The sequence below is a fragment of the Mytilus trossulus genome, chromosome 1 (genome assembly GCF_036588685.1).
Source record: "Mytilus trossulus isolate FHL-02 chromosome 1, PNRI_Mtr1.1.1.hap1, whole genome shotgun sequence".
Classification (NCBI taxonomy): domain Eukaryota; kingdom Metazoa; phylum Mollusca; class Bivalvia; order Mytilida; family Mytilidae; genus Mytilus; species Mytilus trossulus.
The window spans coordinates 81354518-81365944 of record NC_086373.1 but is presented as its reverse complement, the minus strand read 5'-3'; the positions used below and the strand labels follow the sequence as shown (position 1 = coordinate 81365944).

At 32.2% G+C, this 11427-nt stretch overlaps 1 protein-coding gene across 1 annotated transcript; it reads left to right on the top strand.

Moving 5' to 3' along the window:
- The first annotated feature begins 1213 nt into the window (after nucleotides 1-1213).
- On the top strand, nucleotides 1214-8281 carry LOC134686935 (uncharacterized). The gene is made up of 3 exons (XM_063546795.1): nucleotides 1214-2660; nucleotides 4683-4793; nucleotides 5708-8281. The coding sequence occupies exons 1-3, from the start codon at nucleotides 1562-1564 to the stop codon at nucleotides 5875-5877; spliced, it is 1380 nt and encodes a 459-aa protein (XP_063402865.1). The 5' UTR covers nucleotides 1214-1561; the 3' UTR covers nucleotides 5878-8281.
- The last annotated feature ends 3146 nt before the right edge of the window (nucleotides 8282-11427 follow it).

Below are 11427 nucleotides of genomic sequence, written 5' to 3'. Positions count from 1 at the left end.
ACCTTCATACCTTGGGCTTCAGCTTACACATTCTGAGGGGGAGGACAGGGGGTACCCTTCTCCCTTCTCCTTTCTCCTACCCCTCTTCTCCTTTCTCCTACCCCTCTTCTCCTTATTTCATTTTTTTTAATTTACCGGAAAAAAGAGATATTTTATTTTACATATTTTATTTTTTTCTCCAACTTTTTCTCCTTTCTCCCAGCCTTCCTCTCCTTTCTCCTACCCCCTTTCTCCCTGACCCCTGTCCCTCCCTCCATTCTGAGTTATTTAAGCACACACTATCAAACATTAAGCATACTTATTGGAATCCGCTCCGTTGACGGTAGCACTTGTTAAATTCGGTTAGAAATCACAACATATCTATAAAGTTCTGATATCGAAGGTTTAGTTTTATAGATTTATAGAATCCCGAGTAAGTAAAGCTAACTCGAGAGTTTGAAATGAACTCGGCCCTAATGTCTAGGGCAAGGCCCTGACTAAGCATGACAAATAATATTTTCTCATTGGTTTGACGTCAGACATTCAAGAGTTTCTCGAGTTTAACCCTGGCTCGGTGAGGGTTGGAACCAGGGTACGAGGGCACAGGCACTTGTCTCAAAAAAAAAATTTCCTATATACCTTAATTAAGGTATATAGGAATTTTTTTTTGAGACAAGTTCCTGTGTACGAGGGGTTAACTCGAGTGGTTCAAGTTAAATCGTTTTGTTGAAACCGGATGCACTCTACTTCTAGGGATTATCAGGTTTTCTCCGCCGGGCACTCTGGCATCGGTCGATACCACTGCTGGTGGACGTTTCGTCTCTGAGGGTATCACCAGCCCAGTAGTCAGCACTTCGGTGTTGACATGAATATCAATTATGTGGTCATTTTCATAAATTTTCTGTTTAAAAAACTTTGAATTTTTCGAAAAACTAAGGATTTTCTTACGCCCAGGAGTAGATTACCTTAGTCGTATTTGGTACAACTTTTTTGAATTGTTGGGTCCTCAATGATCCTCAAAGCTCTTCAACTTTGTATTTGTTTGGCTTTTTAACTGTTTTGATCTGAGCGTCACTGATGAGTCTTATGCTGACGAAACGCGCGTCTGGCGTATTAAATGATAATCCTGGTACCTTTGATAACTATATTCATCCACCAATTAAAACTGGCCGCCACGTATTAGCCTGCAGCGGCGGTGCATAAAAGAGGCGTTAAAAGCACAGAAAATCGAAACTTATACTTGTGTAGCTACCTTGGCATTCTCTTCCGTGCGGACATCCCCGCAGTATGTCCGTCATTTGTCAAACTTTTAGACACCGGAAGTGGATGCCACGATTCCCAAACAAGCGTCTGCACATTCTAGAAAATCAGGTTTCACACACATGAAGACAGGTTGACAATTACTAATCAATAGAGAACTATATTTTAATGACAGTTAGTTGATCATGTAGATAATTTAAATGACTCTGTATACCTTCCTGACAGAGTATGGCCCCAACATATTTTGTTCCGAATCGTGACTTCATTATCTCTGGTTTGTGATTACGTGTTCCTCTGTGATAACCGGCAGTTAAATGTAAACATGGATCCATTCACTAAGAATAGGGACATTTGTCTATGGTTTCGACAAATAGGCATTCTTATTTTATTTGCACAGTTTTTCTTATGTCAAAGTACTTGTGATGTTGAACTTGACACTTTGCAAAAAAGAAGTGCACCTGGCCTTAAAGCTCCCAAAAAACTTTGGTGGGCCAAAGAAATAACTCCAGATTTACATGTTGCTGGAGGTTTGATTGAAAGACAAATAAAATATGCAGCTGAGGCTGGATTTAAAAGCATTATTTCACTATTTAATGACCTGCGTGCTGGAGATTTTGGTGGGGAATACTTACCAACTGCATTTGAGGCAAGTCACATAGCTAAAATTGCTGGACTTCAATATCTTGCAGTATTAGAAGAAGATGAAGAATTTGCTTCTGAAGATGCAATAAGGAAATTGACAGAAGCTATTTCACAAGTAGAGAAACCAATTCTCCTACATTGTAATCGTGCATTTACGATAGCATATACAACATTGTTGTATTTGGCAAATCAATCAAGACATGATCCTAATTTTGTTCCACATGTTGACAGTGAAAAATTTTACAAAATGAGTGCACTTATGGGCAAAGATTTTACCTCAAATCATACCTTAAAAGCTGTGGTCGCAAAAGTCACTGGTGAACCAATTGTAGAAAATCCACCAAAACCAGAAACTGAGCCAGATGACTGGCTTGATTTCTGGCTGGCTCATCCTGTGTACAGAAACTGGTATACTGCTGGACAGATAAGAAAAGGACATTTACAGGAACTTGAGTTCATTGGCTTTAAATCTGTCATTAATATGAGACTTGATACAACACATAATGGAAAACCATCACAAGAAACTGTTACACTTCTCAATGTCCTAGATGGCACACCAACATATGACAAGGATTATAAACCTTTACGACAAACACATTCACATATAAAAAACATAATTCTTGATGCTTCAAAACAGAACCATTATATCTCTCCAACTTCACCAGTCAATTATGAACATCGACATTATGAAGAATATGGGGATGAGATTGGCTACAATGAAGATCTTCAGAGTGAACACATTAAAGAATTTGATCTCGACTACTACCTTTTACCCATAGGTAGGTTCTTTATTCATATCATTTCAGTATCATAACAAAACCCTTTCTTTTAGAGGCAGGTACTAAAAACAAATGTAGTTGCAGTGTTCCTGGCATGGCATATGATTTTAATAACAAAAAGATGTACAGCTCTTTTTGAGCTTGCTTCTGATACATGTACATGCAAAGTATGAAATCAATTCAATTGTTACTTTTGTACAGACTACAGTGTTACATGTACATATACATGTATATGATACTATGTAATTGTTGTACATTGTAGTTCTATATTATTGAATTGTTATATCCTGCAAATGCAGGAGGTTGTTTTTCATTTGAATTACAGTGTCTGGGAGAACTCATTGAATCAGATTATGTTCCAAGAGTTACCTCTGAAATAAGAGGTCATCTTACATGCACATTGTTATAATGTAACAAAAAAATTGTTCCGGCGTGACATTTGTTCCTCCGGAACAAATTTCATAGGAAATACTTTCCAGCGGAACTTATGTCACAGAAAATATGTTCCAGCACTATAAAATTTGTTCCGGAACTAATTTTCTAACCAAGTGTGAAATATGTTCCGGAAAAAAAATCACAGCACTATGACAATGTATGAGTTTTGTTCCAATATTAAAATTAAAAAAAAAAAGTGAATTAAGTTTGTGTGATATTAGTTTTGAAAGAAGGTATTTTATAGAAATCAATGAAAATGTTCTGCTGGAACATATTTCACAGGAAATAAGTACTGTGCTTGCATGGGGTACATTTGCAATTGAAGGCATGACTTTAGGATGAAGATAAGAAATAAAAGCGATGACAATCATATTGTTTCATAATTTGTATCTATTTTATCTTTTAAGTGGTATTCCACCTCCTTATTTCCTGTTGATCTGTTATGGGTGTTCTAATCATACATGTACTTAGCTATTGTCATTTCACAGTTTTTAAAGAGAGTGTCTTTTGTTTCTCTATGTCTTGAAATATAATTGATCAGTCACTTTGTCCATTTTGAAAAAGTACAAATATTCATCTTTAACTATTATAATTCTTTTTTTTCGGAATGACTTTTATTATTATTTCTTATTCTACTCTTTCCTGGTTCATAAGTGTCATTTATAGTATTATTTATTGAGAATAATGTTATTAACTTTTGCTTTACTCCACATGATCCAAATTTGATGTTTACACTTTTTATTTATTACCTCATCAATTATAAAACATGTTTTTTATAATGACTTTAAACTCACTGATGACAAGTGCTCAGTATGTAACATAACTTGTTTAACCAGCGGAACAAATTTCATAGACAAGGTACTTATTTCACCAGGTGAGGAACAAATCTCACAAATCCAGAACTAATTTCACCAGGTAAGGAACAAATCTCACAAACATGGAACTTATTTCACTAGGTAAGGAACAAATTTCACCAACCCAGAACTTATTTCACCAGGTAAAGTGTGGAACTTATTTCATATAGATGGAACAAATTATATAGAAATTGTCTGTGAAAAAAGTTCTCCCAGAACATATTTCCTGTGACATTAGTTCCACTGGAACTTTTTTCACAGGAACAAATTTTGGCTCACAATAACACTTAACAGTCAAATTTTTAAGAGAAACATATACCTGCACCTTATCACATTTAGCACGTTTTAAAAGTAAGCATACATGTAATGAAACAACATTTGTGTGATACTTTTTCCTTTTTAAAAAAAAATTCTATATCCTTGAAAGGCAAAAAAAAATAATCAGTCTTTCAATAGTATACATGTACCTGCAAATTTGATTTTTGTTTGATTTTTGTTTGGCCTTACATGATGTATGACATTTCTATTCTTTTAACATGGTTAAGGAACTGAAAAAAGGCATATTTCTCTTTCTCTTTCTCATATTCAATGACTTTTTCCTACTCCCAACCTTTTTTTGTAAAATGTACAGAATGCAATTAGTGTTATTGTGCCATCCACTATTAGTTTATCAGGTAAATGAGTATGCACCAATGTAAAGAATAAACTAAATGTTCTTATTATTTATCAATAGAGTCAACTGGAAAGTATAGTAAAGAATTATTTGCAAAGTATAAAGATAAACTGCTAGAGATTGGAAAACAAGGTCCTGTGTTAGTTCATTGTGCCAGTGGAAAGAGAGTTGGTAAGGTTTTTGCTTATAGACACTAACAAATTTTTATTACCTATCTTTGTCAATATCATAGTAAAAGTGACAATAATTTAAAAAAAAAGTCCTGCTTTTAGTGCTTAATATGATTAGGGTAATGCAGATAAAATTGAGAATGGAAATGGGGAATATGTCAAAGAGACAACAACCCGACCATAGAAAAAACAACAGCAGAAGGTCACTAACAGGTTTTCAATGTAGCGAGAAATTCCTGCACCTGGAGGCAACGTTCAGCAGGTATGCCTATGTCTGTATTTGTGTCAATTTATTCCAAAAGAGGGACAAATGAAACTGGAAGGACAGTCAAACTCATACATGTAGATTGAAAATAAACTAACAACGCCATGGATAAAAATTAAAAGACAAACAGACAAATAATAGTACAAAAGTCACAACATAGAAAACTAAAGACTAAAGCAACACGAACCCCACCAAAATCTGGGTTGATCTCAAGTCCACCGGAAGGGTAAGCAGATCCTGCTCCACATGTGGCACTCGTCATGTTGCTTTTGTTATTAAGTTTGTTCAAAAGTTTGCAATTAGGAATACACAATCCCTATATGTAATAAAACAATTCAATGTAATAAACATCAAAATACAGATATAAAGGTGTTATTTTGCCTCACTTTACTTTTACAAAATAAAAAACAATAAAATGTACCATTTCATATTTATATCCCTTTATTAGGTATGTGTCTAGATGATAGATAAAAAAAGTGAATAAATAAAATATTTAATGAATGATTACAATAAGGCTAATAAAAACCATGTTGAGTTTGATTTTTTCATTGTTTTTTTAAATTGTGTGCCATTTGTAATAACTATTTATTACGAAACTAATGATGTGGTCTAAAAAGAGACTAAAAGTAAATTTCAAGCATATTTTTCAGCATTTATGGCAGTCCTCGCAGCAGCCTTACAACATGAGAAAGATTTTAAGTGGGCACTAAAAAGAATCAATGAACTAGGATTTGAAGTGAGTCGAACCAAGAACAGAGATGTTTATGAGATGTACTCTGCTTGGCTAAATCCAGATCATGGTAATAAAACAGAGTTATGATGAAAAAAAGACTAACAATACATTTTACATGTTTCTATTGCTCACATAACATATGTCTTGTTACTGTTAAGTTTATTTTTATGTTTTTTTCATAAATGTCACCTCTAGGGAAGACTTCATGACTTGATGATAGTACTTGAAGAATCATAAGCTTACCAAAATTTTTTCATTTTTGTTCGACAAAGGACAGAGCCAATCTTTTTACTTTCTAGATATAAAAAATTATAAATATAAATAACCCACCACATTATTAGTGCTATTTAAAATGTAACTAATAATGTTATAACATATTTTAAAGAATTATTCCTAAGGAATGATACCAATTTGTTTAAGTAATTTAGGTAAAATGCTTGATTAAATTGAGAATGGAAATGGGATACGTGTTAAAGATACAACAACCCACCCAATCAGCAGAAAGTAGCACAAGGTCACCAATGGGTCTTAGTGTACCGGTAAACGTATTTGATTAAATAAATTCATATTAAATAATGTACACAATTTAGCATTTACATTTTAATACAATTAAATAATAAATAGGATCCGGAAACAAGCTGTCAACTTGTATTAAACCATTTCTCACCAATGGGTCTTCAACACAGCAAGATATCCTCCATCTGGACGTGGGATTGAAAACATGTTTTTAACAACATGCACAATCTCTAAATCGTCAAAGGTTTTGTAATTCCACTCTATTAATATTTTTGTTTTCTAAAAAATGTATTTAAAACTATTTAAAGAGAGATAACTGTGGTAAAAAATTTGTTTGTGATAAATATTTAAATTTTGTTTCTACTGATAATATTTGAAGAAGAAATTCACAGCATTTATTCAGATATGTATTAATATGCATTATGCAATATATATGTTATCAAAATGTAAGTTGTTACTGTATGCCATTTATGTCACAGAAAGTAAAATATATGAATCTGATAAAACATAAAAATCTCAGAAAGTTCTCCACTGCCAAGTGTTTGATATCAATTTTTCAATTTCTCCACAAACTTGTAAATTTTGCATTTATAAACCAAAGCAAGACATGCCAGTATTTACATGATAAGATCACATGTTATGTAAATTTTCTTTGATGTCTGTATGAAAGACTTTAATGAGGAGCAATTTAATATACATGTAGTTTTAAATTCAATTCTGTGATGAAATATTTTTTTGTAGCATTTCTATTTTTATACCTGTCACAAATTGTACTTGAAGTTTTAGGTTTTCCCCCTTTTACCTACATGTACATCTGTTCAGAAATCCTTTTTTTTACTCCACGACTGCAATTCTCTTATATGGTATACCATTGCTATTAGTGTTGCATTGATTTACATTTTATTCTTTAAGGTTTGTACTATATCTATGTGCCATATGAATCCTGCTCAAATTTGTCAATCTTACTGTTATTATTACACATTTCTGTTTCTACTAGTTATGTAAATTGTAATGTTTATGTTCATTGATACGTCAGATTGTGTAACTTGTCATATCAGATTATTCCATTAGAAAACTTTTGCAAACTTTTCTATCAAAAGTTAGAAAGTTAGAAATAATAAATGTAAAAAAATTATGGTTCTAAAGTATGAGTTTGTGCCATGTATGTTCGTCCAAGATTTTTACATTTTACTTTGCACTGTATACAGAAGGCTTGTAATCCACAAGGCACTATATAATATATGAACTGCTTTATTTATTAAGATGCATGCATACATGGTTATAAAGTTTTGACAGTTGTGACTCCATTATTTTTGTTTATTTGAAAGATTGACCAGTGATTCTGTTAACTTCAGTATTGACTAATCTGATGACCACCACAAAGTTTACATTAAACTAGAACACACCTGTGATATTGCGGGTCCGTTACTGAATTAAGCCTTATTTTAGTATTGGTATTGTCATCTGATAAAGGCACAGTTTTATAGATAAAACAATGAATTATCATTGTTATGAAATTGTAGATCATACATCTATTTATTTTGATTGTAGTAAGGAAATGATATTATTATATTTATAACAAGGAATTAGTGTTTTATTGCCTGTACTGTTATTCATGTTTAAATTGTTTTAAGACATTTAGTTTGTATTACTTAAAAATTTACTTTCAAACATTCCAAAAACAGGTATCTTTGTTTTCCAAAATTTCTTCAACTATCAGATTTCAATTTGAGTTGAAATCTGTCTGTCTGTTTATAACATGTGTATTTCTTTATACATTTTTAATTGACAGTTCTCTTTTTTAAGTAGAGATCAGTAGACATGAATGGGTTATCAAAGATGATTTTTTTTTGTATTGATGATTAGTATTTTTTTATTATATTTATAGATACTTTCTTTCTTTATATTGGCTACAAAATCTATAGTAGGTTGTTTTTAAATCTTGGTATGATCTGGTGTCAATTGAAATTAATTCAAGACATTATCATGTAGATCTATATTTATTCTTGTTGCAAAGAGAAGAGTCATATATTTTTTCATATTTATAAGATATGTTTAGCAAATAAGTGTAATGTCCTTTTGGTTAAGGGTTTTTGAGTTGCTAGCATCATTTATATTACATGTAAGCTCTGGACATTTCTGTTGATATTACTAACCATAAAGATTTTTGGGGGGTGAAAAGAGCCCCTGTATCTCAGATGAATGTATTATGATTTATTATAAAATAATGATGTCTTCCCAATTGTTCAAACTCACATGATATATTTATTCATTATTGCTTTAAAATATTCTCAGTTATTATAACATGATGAAAAAAATGATTGAAATTTAAGCACTTTTTAATTTATTGTGCACAAGCTTGATCAGAAAATATTACCACATCTCAAATTTTGAATGATAATTCAAGCATCGTTTACATATTAAAAAGCCCAAATGAGAATAAAGATGATCTTTTATTAAGACTACTTTATTAACCATTGCAATGTGCTTTCAACTAAATGTATGTAGCACATTATAAACCAATCTTCTTGAACCAATTATTTGAAAAGATTGTTAATTGATGTTGGGATTCATTGCAGTAAGCTCATTTGATTTTTTTCTCATAAAAAATATTGAAAAACATCATATTTGTCTTTCCATAGATATGAGAATTCAATAAGGAAAAATCGTTATTATTTTTTTCATTGAAAGGGTACTGGCACATCATTTATTACTGACATATTTGTTTAAAAGTATTTTCACTGATTATTTAAGAGCTTTAAATGACATAAAATGTTGCTGTTGATTATAATGAATACCAATGTTTATACATGCTGTTATGTTATCTATTTTCTGTTCTACAAATCTATTGACATTCTCCGTCATTTTATCTATAATTTTCTTAATTTGTTTAATTATATACTTATTATGAAAATAAAGAATAAATTTGATTAAAATTCCTATTATACAAATTCTGTTCATTTACTAAATTTGTTAAAACAAATTTTACAACCCATTACTGTTGTTCTTATAATGCTAAGGAGGAGTGGTATGGTTGCTAATGAGACATTTATCCACTGGAGACCATAAGACTGGGATGTTAGTGTCAGACCAACATTACATACTTACAGGATTGCAAACCAGAAAACATAAAATAGACCTAGTAAAACTTGCTGTAATCAAGCTTACATATTAATGTTTTTCTCAATGCAGTTATAAAAGATCATAAAACATGTTACCCTGAAAGTAAAAACGTTTTATTATATTTGGTTTTATTGTCTCTATTGTGATGAAAGTGTAAGAATGTGAGACATAAGGATTACAATCTGGCAGAATTAACTATACAGCTAACTATACAGTGTGGGTTTTTCTCATTATTGAAGGTCGAAGCGTTGCCTATATAGCTCACATCCACTTCATTTGAACTTTGGGTGGATAGTTGTCTCAATGGCAGTCATACCACATCACCTTATTACTATGAAGTAGACAGCAACCAATGACCATCGCTGAAATTCAGGTAAGGCACCTTACTTTGGGACAGATATATACAGAATGTTTGGAGTGATTAACCCTATACTGTGACACAGGACTAACAAGACAAGATAAAAACAATACAAACCAATTTAAACGAGGCAGGTGGTACCAAGGGAAAAACTGACTGGCAAAAACACAAGTGGATAAAAAGACAAAACATTTACCAAACACTTCTTAGTGCACATGCTGAAATGTCTCGCCTTCTTTGCAAACAATTAATTTTATGTTGATAGTACTAAATATAAAACTTTACTACAAGTACCACATAAACTTTATACTAGACCTATTGCTTATAATTTCACGTAAAATAAGGTCACCGGTCAGATAAACCATGCCAATGCCAGACAGACATGTTCACCTTGCAATCAATCTTCATTACATATAATTGACATATTGCTTATAGCATCTAAGAAACACACTTAACATTGACCAATGAACCATAAAAACTGAGGTCAAGGTCAAATGATACCTGCTAGACAGACATATAAAATTGAGAATGCAAATGGGGAATGTGTCAAAGAGACAACAACCATACCGTAGAGAAAAAAAACAACAGCAGAAGGTCACCAACAGGTCTTCAATGTAGCGAGAAATTCCCGCACCCGGAGGCGTCCTTCAGCTGGCCCCTAAACAAATATATACTAGTTCAGTGATAATGAACGCCATACTAATTTCCAAATTGTACACAAGAAACTAAATTAAAAAAATACAAGCCTAACAAAGGCCAGAGGCTCCCGACTTGGGACAGGCGGAGTTAAACATGTTTGTGAGATCTCAACCCTCCCCCTATACCTCTAGCCAATGTAGAAAAGTAAACGCATAACAATACGCACATTAAAATTTAGTTCAAGAGAAGTCCGAGTCTGATGTCATACCTTAAAATCCTTCCATATGACAAATATAGTTTACCTTTTGCTTATATATTGCAAAAACTTTTAAAACACTAAGCAATGAACCGTGAAAATAAGGCAACGGTCAAATAAAATATCTAAGACTTACTTGTACATAATAAAACATTTCCAGACATCAAATATAGTTGACCTATTTGAAAAAAAAGACAAAAACTCAAAAACTGTAAAAATGACCACTAAACCATGAAAATGAGGTCAAGATCACATGACACCTGACAGTTGGACATTTACACCTTAAAATCATTCCATTCACCAAATATAGAAGACCTTAGGTTAATTGCTTCTAGTATCTGATATGCGGACTTGATCACTGATCTATAAAATGAGGTAGATGTCAAATGAAAACTGTGTGACGGTCATGAGCACCTTGCAAGGTACGCACCACCAAATTCTAAATAAAGGTATCCTTTTACTCATAATAAGAAAGGAATTTACATTAGAAAAAAAATCTAAACTTTTTTCAAATAGTTACTGAACCACTAAGTTGTGAAATTCTAGCACACAACAGTTTTTAACTACAATGTAAGTCATCATTTAACATTTAAAAAATGAATAGGACCTTCCTATTATGGATACTGCATTTTTTTTTTACAAAATCAGAAATAAAATTGATTTATGAACGACAATGATGAAAGTCTTGACGGACGACATGAAAGTGCAGACAGACAAAGAGCCCATATTATGATACTATACAGTT